This window comes from Aulonocara sp. 'chitande type north' Nkhata Bay, linkage group LG3 (assembly GCF_057382095.1).
Source record: "Aulonocara sp. 'chitande type north' Nkhata Bay isolate Kocher_YH1m ecotype deep benthic linkage group LG3, A_spYH_male_GT1.1, whole genome shotgun sequence".
Taxonomy (NCBI): Eukaryota; Metazoa; Chordata; class Actinopteri; order Cichliformes; family Cichlidae; genus Aulonocara; species Aulonocara sp. 'chitande type north' Nkhata Bay.
In genome coordinates, this window is record NC_141346.1 from 32,703,049 (window position 1) to 32,715,665 (window position 12,617).

General features: G+C 41.0%; 1 protein-coding gene across 2 annotated transcripts; it reads left to right on the forward strand.

Annotated features, from left to right (window-relative positions):
- The first annotated feature begins 1,569 nt into the window (after window positions 1-1,569).
- Window positions 1,570-10,905, forward strand: ccnb3 (cyclin B3). 2 transcript variants are annotated; one of them, XM_086276970.1, is made up of 12 exons: window positions 1,570-1,765; window positions 2,001-2,146; window positions 2,348-2,431; window positions 5,233-5,345; window positions 5,462-5,639; window positions 5,732-5,830; window positions 5,958-6,050; window positions 6,137-6,274; window positions 7,650-7,805; window positions 7,921-8,070; window positions 9,970-10,100; window positions 10,188-10,905. In XM_086276970.1, the coding sequence occupies exons 2-12, from the start codon at window positions 2,063-2,065 to the stop codon at window positions 10,255-10,257; spliced, it is 1,296 nt and encodes a 431-aa protein (XP_086133096.1). In that variant the 5' UTR covers window positions 1,570-1,765; window positions 2,001-2,062; the 3' UTR covers window positions 10,258-10,905. The 2 variants fall into 2 exon arrangements, with proteins under 2 accessions (XP_086133096.1, XP_086133105.1); XM_086276979.1 differs by having other exon boundaries at window positions 2,004-2,146.
- Window positions 10,906-12,617: the final 1,712 nt, after the last annotated feature.

The window sequence follows — 12,617 nt, forward strand, 5'->3', positions numbered from 1 at the left end:
TAACACTGGCCTTAATCTGTTATGGTAAATGGACTGGTTCTTATCCGGTTGTTCAGTCTGACGTCACTAGCAGTGTCTGGGTCTAAACTCCGCTGCGGGTCCATATATCAAACGATCACTATGGCATTACTGAGAGTTGAAAAACTGTCTAAAGTCTTTCATCTTTAATAAAATGATCAGTGTTCTGCTCTACCAGGTGTAACAATTGAGTTTAACATCCAGGCATCCATGAAAACGGAATTTATGACATTTAACGGAGTTAGAAGTTAGCAGGATGTTAGCTCGCTAGCTTCTATCTAAATACAATATAGCATGTCCCTGACTGCGGGGTTTTGGAAACAAATTAAAACGTACAGCTTTCTTATCACTTCCAACATAAATGAAGACAGAAAACTAAACAGCAGTGACGTTTGTAGGGTTACTGAACTTGGGCTAGCTGGTATATAATGATGTGCTACGTGACCGCTAGCGACACAGCTATGTTAGCATAATATAAACAAGCTAACTTTTTTTCCACTCGATAAAAGTTAACGTGAGTGTTCTCGGTGGTCAGGAACAAATGTAATCGCATGGCAGGATGCTGTAAAAGGACCAAACTTCAGCCAGGAGAACAACTGAGATAATCCATCCACAATACGAGGTTAGTCATTCATATACTGCTGCATGGGCTGGGCTGTAGTTACATCCTAAGGTTTTAAAAACTGAGCTTAAATAAATGATTAGCGGTAATAAAAGCCGAGGGAGGTCAACAGTGATCACTGACTGTTTTAGGAGCTTTTTGAGATCAAATAGAAGAAAATACATAACATTAAACATGTTAACAACACAAAAGCCATATTAAACGCAGACTACTTTAGACCCGGAAGTAGGATTCGTCGCGTCATCACTGAACAACCGGATACAGGTTATCATACTTTCAAAGCACTTTATTCAACATGCCTCATTTACTCATTTACACCCATTCATACAAATTATTCTTCTGCTTAAGTGCTTTCTCTCTAATAGTTATACACATTCATATTCCAATGAAGGGATCAAAGAGCAACATGGTGTTCAGTATACTTCCTGATTCACAGCTACCCCAGCAGTATTATAGTAGAAAGATGTTTTGAATTAAAACAAATATTGAATATTAAATGGTATGTGTGTATATATGTGTGTTGAGTATATGCACTAGCGTACAAATTCAAGATCAAAAGCGTGTTTCAACCATATGAATGTCAATAAAATACAAGCCTCGATGCTTAAAACTCCTATTGGTTGCTTGGTGGTTTGAAAATAGCGAAAGCTCCTCCTTTGGAGTTTGCTTGATATTGTCAAAAAGATTTGGGCGGCACAGAAGCTGTAGTTGTTTAAACTGCTAACCGTAAGTTTTGCTTCCTTAATTAAATAGGAAAATACCAATTTTAAAAATAAACCTTAGTTAAATTATAAAATAGAGCCTTTTCTTTTTAAACAATCAATGATCTTTTTAACTCTTTTATTTTGAAATTGTATCCGTCGACGCACCGGGCGTAGCTGTTAACATAAAACCAGCGCTCCTTGGCAACCTGCATCCTTAGCGACGTCCTGATTGGTCCGCCAGACTCAAATTCTATCCAATGAGAGCGAAGCGCAGCAGATTTGATCCTCGGCTGAACCACTTTTGTTTGAGCTCTCGTCTTAGTAACAACACAGTTGAGTCGGATTAGTAACCCAAACTATATGCATTTTTGCTTCTCTAAAACAAGTCACCGGACTAAAGAAGAAAGTTTTATACCATAAGGTAGGATAAACAAATTTATCTGCGCCATTTTGGCGTTCTATTTTTTAAAATTTTAGTACACAACCGATTCACCTGAGAAACTCCGCCCTCTTAGCGTAAAGCTTTAATACCAGGGTTTCTGCATGTGATGTTTAGCCATATACGTTATCTCAAAACAATTTTAAATCTGTTTGTTTTTCTTTTACTGTTTCCTTTTAATCATCCCGCTATTTTTGCGTGCTTTTCTTTGCTGTAGCAGAACACGGAGCAGCGGCTGCAGAGCTTTGTTTTTAGGAAGAAACCGTCAGGGAGTGAGCCATGCCTTTTCCAAGGGGAAGGAAACCCACAGCGGCCGCTGGCAGCAAAATACCCAAACTGAATGCAACAGCGTCCGAGAACCAGGTAAAATGCACGTGCATTCATGTGTCTTCTGGTGGCTCGCTCTGATGTAAACACAGCAGGTAGTGCTGCACCTGAAGGCTGCATGGGAAGGATGGAGATGATGATGATGCCTGCTTTGCAATGCAACGCAACGAGGCTTCTTTTGCCCATGCACTGTGCAAAACTTTATATATGTGGTGTGTTTTCTGTTTGTGCATACAGGAGGACGCGACACAGGTTAAGAGGTCCTCCTCCCCTCCTCGTGGAGCTCCCAAGAAGAGGACTGCTTTCATCGATATCACCAATGTAAGTACTTTTTTCTTTCTTTTTTTTTTTAAAGGTTGTGACTTGGGCTTTAACAGCAGGATCAGAGCTTCAATAAGCACACAAAGAGACATATTTATCGCAAAGATGGTTCATCAAGAGTCGGGATTGAACTTCCTGACAGTTGATGTCACCTTTCGTAGGATTTCATGGGCTCCTAGTTTGTGTGCTTTTTTGTATGTGAAAGGTTAAAGTTGTCAACATTTAACCATTTGATTGTGTTGACATATAAGAAAGTTATAAGTCCTGCTTCAGTGGGACTGTTTGTTTGTTTTGCCTAGTTCAGTTTTCACGCTAACGTCAAATATAAAATGATCCTTGACTTCTTTTCCTCTCGACACAAATGTGTGGTATGGCCCAACCATTGTGATCAGCTTGTTCAGCATTGATTCCTCCTGTTTCATTCTGCCACAGTTTTTGAATTTATCAGTGAGAGAAAAACAGTTTCTCAGTACAATGAATAATAATCACAGCATCCATGTAAAGACTCACAAATGTCAAACTCACGGAGAGGGAGAGAGACTGAGAAAATTTATTGAGAGTGATGTGAGCGTTTGTACAAGAAGATGGAGGGGAAAAAACTTGAGGGACAAATATATTACAACCCAAAACATCAGATCACAATGAGCGAGGACTCAGAAGAGGGATGAAACTCCTGGCTAGGGATGGGTACCGGTATCCGGTGCCATTATAGCACCGGTTCTGACGTAAACGGTAGTAACCAGACCAAAACGCAGCGCACATTTCGGTGCTTTATTTCCTCAGATGTCATACACTTCAGATTCTAGCCAATCATTTTACCTTTGCAAGCATAGTAGGCGGGCCCAGGTACGTACGTTCTTTTAGCTACAGATTAAAAATGCCCAAAGGAGGCTAAGCTGTCAAAAGTCTGGCTGTACTTCACAGCCAAAGATGCAAACTCAGCAGCCTGCAACAAGTACTTTAAGGTGATACTGTGCAAAGGAGGTAACACCTCGAATCTGATGAAACACCCGGCAACGTAGCGTTTTTTTAAAGCCGAGAAATGCACCGTACCTACTACGGGCGTGGTGCCTGTTATCGGTCCCGGAGTTAGCAACATTCCCCAAGAACCCGAAGAGGAGAGTCCTGGCCCCTAGCCCTGCCAGTGTAGCAGAAATGATGAGGATGATGATGGCAGCAGCAGCCGTTCTTCTCTGGGCGAGTAGCTTAATGTTGTTCGTGTGTAATTTACGTTGAGTAGGCTATCCACGTTATTAAATTAATGCATGTAAGGTGAACTAGCAAACACCGTCGTAGTTACATGCGGCTGTCTTCTTGTTTGATGGCAGATACTCCCTTCACCCTGGCCAAAAAGGCTAAAATGACCAAAGAAAAAGTGGAAAACAGTTAAACATGAGAGGTTTAGGACAAAGTTTGTGTTTTTTCCATTGTTTAAGCACTGCTTCCAGCCATACCATACCATATATGCCCTATAGCTGCAGAAAAGGCTAACATTGTTACCTTTTTACAAAAAAACAGCTGAACATGAGAGGTTTTTGGACAAAGTTTGTGTTCTCCATTCTTTAAGCACCGGTTCGAGCACCGTTTAAGCACCGGCAACGTTTCAAAAGTACCGGTTTGGCACCGGTATCGGATAAAACCTAAACGATACCCATCCCTACTCCTGGCATTTCCCGCCGTTGGCTGGCACTGCATATAAAACACCATGACAACCATATGGTAACAAACATGTAATGCACCATCGCGAGCATAAATGCCAGCTACGACGTCGACTTCTTAACATTTAAATCGGACTTTATTCTGCTTTTGATGTAAGGCTGACATTACTGCTGCCATCAAAACTTACAGCTGCACATACGGTTTGCACAAGGTACAGTCGTCAGATACGGATTCCATCAAAGTGGTCTGAGCACAGTTAGCACACAGTAGCAGTAGGAGACGTGTCACTAATTCAAATACTCCATTTCCAGCCTAGTCCAGCCTGGCTCGAGTGTTCAGTCTTTGCTTGGTGTATTCTACAGACAGCTACTAGCTCTGTTCTCATGTATGAGGACTTTTTGAATTTATTTTTCTCCACTTATTTAATTCAGGTCTTTGGGGGACTGTAGCCTATCCCAGATATCACAGGGCGTATTGATACAGTTCCATTTAATGTTTACGATCACTTGAAAAATGGCAAAAAAAATCACATTTTGCATGGTTGGATCTTAATAAGGTTCAAAGTAGAGCTTCAACATGATGAAGAAATAGGAGTGAGAAAACTTTTTTTTTGAGCATGCAATTCATTGAAAACGATGCTTAAACTGAAACATGCATGGTTTCTTAATAAAGAAAAATTCTTATAAAAAGAAATGGCAAACTCTTAAATGAGAAAGTGTGTCACTTAACAAAACATGTTTTAATAAAGCTGGGCAATTTGAAGTTTCAAACAAAATCCACTTTAAACATTTTCACCGATCCCACCTCCGTCAGGGTGGTGTCTGAAGCCTGTGCGACACTCTAATCCTACATTTTAGTGCGTCAGTGTGTGATGGATCTGCACTGTGGTGTGAATGTGTCCTCGGCTGCCTGGCGGGGGTGTGAAACAAACATTTTGCTTGTTTTTTTTTCACCTCACAATCACCTGAACGCTTGCTGTCAAACCAGCGGTGTGTCAGAGAACGATTGTGTGGAATATTTGTCTGGACTCGAGTCACATTTTGAAATTGTTTCATGCATAAAAGGACAAATTGTAAGAGTCTGAAGTAAAATGTATCACAAACTGGATCCATGTTTAAAACTAATTCTCGTCATGTTCCCAGGCTCATAAGGTACAGATCAGCTTTCCTGGGAAGAAGAAGGAACCAGGGAAGAAGACTGCAAAGAAAACCAGCTCCACCTCAGCGTCTGCAAGCAACCTAGCTAACCTGAAAAAGTAGGTCCATTTAACTGTTCTAATAACCCTCAGGTTAAATTTCTTGTTCCCCTTTCATGCCTTGCGCCAGTCGGTGGCAGACTTCTTTAATTCCCCTCTTCTCTCCCTCCGTGCAGGTCGTCGTCGTCTGTGAGCTCAGAGGGAACGATATCCGAGCGAGAGAGGACCGATACGGAGGAGGAGGAGAAGGAAGGGGACACGTTGGTCGATGTGGCAGCTCCTGTAGAAGAGCAGGCTGCTGCTGCTACGTCTCCTGCTGCCCGTGAAGCGCCGGCACACCTTCGGAGACAAGAAGTAAGGGAAATTATAGATTTATAGAAAGCTAGAGACGCTGTGAAAAGCTTTTCCTGAGTTGTGTTTCCTTTTCTTTTCACCCATCCATGCAGATCCCAAAGGAGTTTGACATTGACTCTGAGAACTCTGAGGACTGCTACATGTGTCCAGAGTATGCAAAGGATATTTTTGACTACCTTAAAAACAGAGAGGTGAGACAAATTGTAAAGCCTTTATCGCACTGGACTTTTTTTCTTTTCTTTTTTTGTGAGTTAAATAAATTTAAATATACACAGGTTTTGTTTACATTTCCTTTCTCTTTAATTTTATCGTCCGCAGGAGAAGTTTGTCCTCTGTAACTACATGCCCACGCAGCCCAGCCTCAACTCAGAGATGAGGGCCATCCTGATTGACTGGCTGGTCGAAGTACAGGTGAGGTGTTAGTTAAACGTCGCATTCCTGCTGTGTTAGAAACACTTGCTTGCTCTGAGTGACACTTTGTTTCTCCCTTTATTTAGGAGAATTTCGAGCTGTACCATGAGACCCTCTACCTGGCGGTAAAGATGACGGACCACTACTTGGCTAAAACCCCGGTCCACAGGGAGATGCTGCAGCTCGTTGGCTCTACCGCCATGCTCGTAGCCTCCAAATTTGAGGTGAGAACCCAACTGTGGCACATGGGAGTCTGAAATTTCTCATAGGATGTCTCACAAGCTATGGTAAGTAATGGTAAAGAAAGGTATTAAACTAGTATACAAGTCTATTAATGGGAACAGAGCGCAATCATTTGCTTGTAAGGTGAATGTGTTTCTAAAAAAAGTTTTTTTTTTTGTTTTTTTTTTAAATGGTGAAAAGTAAAAAAAACAAGGCTGTGAGGATAAAAAGCACACGTGAACGGAGATATTCAGCTCTTAAGTGCTCCTGGGAGGCAAGTCACGGAGTCTCAATCCCAGGTTGATTAACTGCACCTATCAGGGCTCCTCGATGTAACAGAGACACACACTCAGTGCACACTTCTTTACAGCGTGGCTACAGGTTTTCTAATTCCGCTCCGATCCTCGGTTTTGACTCTCAGCAGATCGTCTTGACCAATATTTACATGCCATCGGCCATTTACAAAGCTGAGTGCTTTAAAAAAAAACATAAAATACCATCTAATCAAAAAACATGAGACAGTGATGGATTTCCTTGAAAATGTTATTACAAAAAATGCAAACTTAAATACAAGGGCAGTGAGTTTAGGTCATAATGAGTTATCTCTCAAACTAACCACCTACTATTACCAGTTTAAGTTCCCTTTTTACATAAGAAAATACATCTGTAAACTATGTAGCTGTACACAGTTTTTAATTAATTTTAAACTGCGGCCCCTCTGCAGTATCTTTGCGGCCCACCAGGGGCCCCCCAAGCCCACACTTTAGATATTTGCATTAACAAACAGTTGAACAGGTGTATAGGGCTTTGGAGCGTGATGTCACGGGGGTGGGCGTGGAAAGGATTTTGGCCCGATCCGCCATTTTGGGGGTCTAAGTAAGGAGCAAAAGCCCTATCTAATGAAGTGGCCAGAGTGTACATATAGAAGACCAGCCAGAGAAGAAAGGTTGTCAGAGGACGTACTGAATTTCAGAAAAAACATAAACTTTTGACATTCGGTGCTTTCAAGCTCTGTACGTCTTTAGAAATGGGTGAAAAGTGTTATTTATTCTGTCGTAACCGCGGCCAGAGTAGAAGTTCAGCCTCCTCTGATGTCGGGCACAGTTGGCATGAGCTTTTCCAGCTTTAGATCAAGCATGTAAAAGTTGTTACAGCCTAGGGCTTTTATTTTGAAGTGCACGTAGAGAAAACTGAAGGGGAGCAACTATCCAGAGGCTCAAAACATGAAACAGAAATGAGATCAAACGGACTGTGAGACCTGACCTTGTGCATACGCAGTGAAATGACTGCAGGACTCGAAAATGCATTAAAGGGGACGGTCGAATTGCAATCAGGTTTCAACCTAATGCTTATTCGTGTTTTTTAACCATCCCGCAGGAGCACAGCCCGCCTTGCGTCGACGACTTCTTGTACATTTGTGACGACGCATACAAAAGGGAGGAGCTCATCTCCATGGAGGAGAGCATCCTGCAGACGCTGTCTTTTGACATCAACATCCCCATCCCGTATCGATTCCTCAGACGCTATGCCAAGGTGTGCATGACCAGGAGAGGTTACTCCACCACTGACTGCAGCTCTCTGTTTGTTTTTGTGTGACTCGACCTGCGTTCACATCTCACGAGAATGTTTGTTGTGGCTGTGTCTGCAGTGCGTGAGCGCCAGCATGGACACGCTGACTCTGGCTCGCTACTACTGCGAGATGAGTCTCATGGAGATGGACCTTGTTCCAGAGAGAGGCTCGTTGGTGGCCTCGGCCTGCCTGCTGATGGCGCTGGTCACCAAAGACCTGGGAGGATGGGTAGGTTACCTCCATATTGTTCCTTGTCTTGCTTGCATTAGACTAACGGACCAGTCTAAAATACTTCCCTAAAGTCTGACACTGATCTTTAGTGTTTTCGCTCTCCTAAGTTGATTTTTGGCAAGTTAGGTTTTCTTTCTTTTTGAGTTTTTACTAAGGCCATTTCTCAATACCCAGATACTCAAGTTATAAATAGAAGACCACAATCCACAGTTTTCACACGATGTCAGAGCTACTGGGATATACCCACACGGCGCCCTCCAGCCCAGTCCTTGGAAGTCTTTGAGTCTAACTTGGCCAAAGCTTGCTGGACTATCAGATTTCTTTACAGAAATGAGTACAGCACCAACATCTGAACACACCTGTCCTATTCCTCCCTTTCAAGCCAAATTGCACCAATCCCTGCTGTCAACAGCGACCAAGGCTGTCAGTGGCATTTACACCGTAAACACTATTTACCCAACATTGGAAAAATTCTGTCAGCTTTACTGTTATGACACCACATTAATGTGACAAATTAATAGTCCCATACTTGCACTTGTCTCTTGTGCTTTCTTCTTCCCCTCACCCCCACTCACAGATGGCTGCCCGTCCCTGAGCTTTGGTTTTACCAAAGGTTGCTTCCTGTTAAAAGGGACTTTTTCTTCTATCACCTTTTGATTGTTCATAAGGGGTCATTTTGGGGGTGTTTTCTGTTTTCTCTGTATTACTGTAGGGTCTTTTTCCTATAATGTCAAGCAGTTTGAGGAAACATTTGTTGTGATTTGGTACTAGATTATTAATATGGAATTGAATTTTTTTTTTTTAAGCTAGCTATGTAGCGTTTGCTTTTGCTGTAACAATGAACAATTTCTTGCTCTTCACCTGTCACGTGCCGGCATTATTAACCCATCCAGATCAAAAGTACATGCTTTCATCCTAGCAGCAAGGTAAGGTGAGGGAATCTGTAGAAGATGCATGTAGATGTCACTCAACCACTTTCAGGGATTTAAATATAAAAATGGATCCCAAGTCCCCAAAAACCCATAGTTTCACTTCATATATTTGTTTTCCTCCACGGATGGATGATCCAAGTAGTCTTGGCTCCAGTCAGGTGGAAAAATAAGCTTAATGCTTTTGTCCTGCAGTACTACAGACTGTCCACTATTGCCCGTTATTATGGAGGAAAGTTTTGCCCATTCAGGGTAGTGAGTCGGTCACATGACTGGAAAATGTGGATGAAATCTGACATGTGAACATGTGTTTTGTCTGCATGTTCTTGGTCACCCTGGTAAAGGTAACATAAGGCATTTGAAATAAAGACACCTGGACTGCTTTTTGTTTGTCAAAGTTTTGAGCAATACAAACAACTTGCATTATTATAGCTGACTATGAAGCAGGGGAAGGGTTTGGTTGCTGGCAACTTTTAACCTTTTTTCTCAGAATGATTTATACAAAGCACTCTTTTCTACAGTAAACACCATCTAATGATGTTACTTGATCTGTTCTAACATGTGTAATGTTTGCAGCACTGAAGAAGCTTCTCTTCCTCGTGTTATTTCCATCCTTTCCATTAAATGTAGACTTTGTTAAATCTGATGCGGTGTCAGTTCGTGCGACATTACCAGCCTCTCATTTGCAGCTCTGTCTCCTGAACAGTCCTCCCAATTTAAATATAAATTGTTTTTTGTATGTAAAATTGAGCCCTTATTGCTTCCATTTTGCTGTTAGGGGTGGTGGGTAATTTCATTTCTTGCCTGCGCCGGCTTCCAGAATCATCTCCTGTAAGCTTTTGGCAATTTAGAAGTAATATTATCTTTGTGTAATGTTGTATTGGATTTTAATAACTTTAAAGGGGTTCAACATGGCTGGCTTTTCTTTTTCTTTTTTTAAATGAGTGCTGCTCTTTTTTCCCTGCAGTCTCCCATCCTGCAGTTTCACTCGGGCTATCAGGCGTCAGATTTGGCGCCCGTTGTCAGGAGAATCTACTCGATGCTCTCAGCACCTCCTGATGATAAACTGAGAGCCATCAAGAACAAATACTCACATAAGTAAGTCTTCATAAAAGATTACAGGCGCTAGAATAATTTCAAAATGTTGTTTTTGGCTAACGATCGGTTCTTTTAATATGTTTTCAGGGTGTTTTTTGAAGTTGCGTCTCTGCCATTGCTCAGTATCGACATTTTGGAGAAAGCCTTGAGCTCTTAGTGACGTGTCTGGTTCAGAAGTTGGGAAAATGAAGCTTAAGATGAGTGAAAGTATTTTTCAAATTTCCCTCAAGAGGAAACATGTATATAAAATGTGAATATGTTTAATATTTATGTGTTGTGTAGTCTGTCCTTTATACCATAATATTATAATAAGACAATAATTCCCATTTGATGTAAAGGCGTTTTTAATGTGGGCGTTTGTTTGCAAGACGTTAATTACCTTTGAGAAAACTATAGCATGTATTTTATACATTTTTAAAGATTAGGGGGAAAAAAAACATCCTGATTATTAACTTGTCAACGTGTGTGTGTGTGTGTGTGTGTGTGTGTGTGTGTGTGTGTGTGTGTGTGTGTGTGTGTGTTTTACTGGATTTAAAATGTGTTTGTAAATCTTACTTTCCAAGACGTATTATGCACAGGCCCACAAGTTCTGTATGTTACCATGTTCTTCAAGTTAAAGTATGCGTGTGTTTGCGTGTTCATGCATTGTACAGTGTTCATCATGTTACTATTGCTATGCAAATTATTTGTATAAAAGACGATCAGACGATGCCGTACTACTTTTAAGTGGCTGTCATGCGTACTCTTAAAATAAAGAAGTGTTTCTGTTTTGCTTTTATGTTTAATAAAAACGCTCTTTACTATATGCAGCTTGTTTCTTCCTTAAACGAAGTGCGACTGTGGGAAAGAAAAACTCCATTTTGACAGGAAGAAACCTCTTTTTACTGATGCTCGTCCAGGACACAAATGCTTGAGGCACTACTGGAAAAGCAATAGGAAGTCAATCAACCAGTCAACTTTGAGGATAGCCAGGAAAGTGATTACTAATGAGAGTGTTAAAAAAGAGAGACTGAAATGTGTGATAGTGATTAACTGTCGCAATGCACAATGAGCGAACTGCTGACGCCTTGAAGACACAATCTAATATCCCCGTGTTGGTGTTCCTGGATCATGAAAGGTAGTGTTGGTCCAGGTTCAGCACCTCAAGTGACTAATCTCATTCTGATGTCAAGTTTTGTGATGTGGAAGCACCATCACATACACCTAACAGAAAGTCCCAACCCTAACCGCCCCTGTTTTTGAAAAAAATTTTTTTTTTTCCTGAATGGACGTTGAAATTTTTTTTTTTTTTTTTTTTTTTTTACATCAAAAAAACTATGACATCACAATAATTTGATTGGTCACGTGCAATATTGAACCTGGGCTTGACATTAATTATGGTGATGCAAGACCAAGAGCAACCCACATTATCACATACACCCTCTTAGGAAGGTCCTTTATACAATTATTTCAGTTATTTGTTTAAAAATAAAAGGATAATTATTAAAAGCCTACATACACTGAAAGTCTTTATGGATCATTTAAAGTAGATCATCGCAGCCATACTCCACATGAGTGCATCTATCTGGGAAAAGTATTTTTAAGTCTCGAGAAATTATCCGGCTCATACAAGTTCATGTGGAGACTGAGTTGAGTGTAGATCTGCTCTGATCTGTAATGCTCACGAAATGAGACACGCTGTTGAAATTGGGCTTATTTTTAAAAGAAAATTAGGTTGATATTACATGTTATTGCTCCAGCCTACTTGAGATCAAACGGAGTTTGAAATCCTTGCTGTGACGTGCAGGATGGGATTTTGTGTTACTACCACTAGAGGCCAGTAGTGCGCCATGAGGGGCCCCACTCTTCCTTCAGGGATGATGCTTCAGACTGTTTATAAATTAAAATAAGAGTTGCTGGGTTTGTCTTCATGAAACAAACATTTGATTTATTGCAAATGTTTCTTTTAGTCCACTGCGACCCTGTTTTGCCCGTGGGCCAAACAGTGACTTTTGATTGATGCTGTGGTTGTAATATAAACAAATATAATTAATAATTCATCCACTCCTCTAATCTCTAGTGTGATTTAATTCAGCAGACCTTGAGTTAAGGATTAATGTTCAGAAACGGAGAGCAGCAGATGTTTAAAGTCTAGACAGGATGCGTCCAGGCTGACCACAGGGCGCTTTGGTAGCATTTAGAAAAGAAAAAAGTGAAGATTTAGATCGGTCGTTCTCAAAGATTGGAGTACCGAATGAGAATTTAGGGAGGAGATGGTGGTGGTGTCATAGTCTGAGCCAATATTTATGGACTAATTATATTTAGTGTTTGCATTCTGTCTAGTCAGAGTATGATTCAGAGTGTGTTTAACGCTGATGGCTGTCATTTTTATGCTTCTTTATAGTTATGTGAAGTATCTATTGCATGTAATATTGAGAAGAGTCGAAACAAAAAGGACTGTGGCTAAAGCTAAAGCTATCCAAAGTTCGGAGACAACTGCAAGCCGGCAGCCTCGGGATGAGCAAAGCTTTGAAGCAG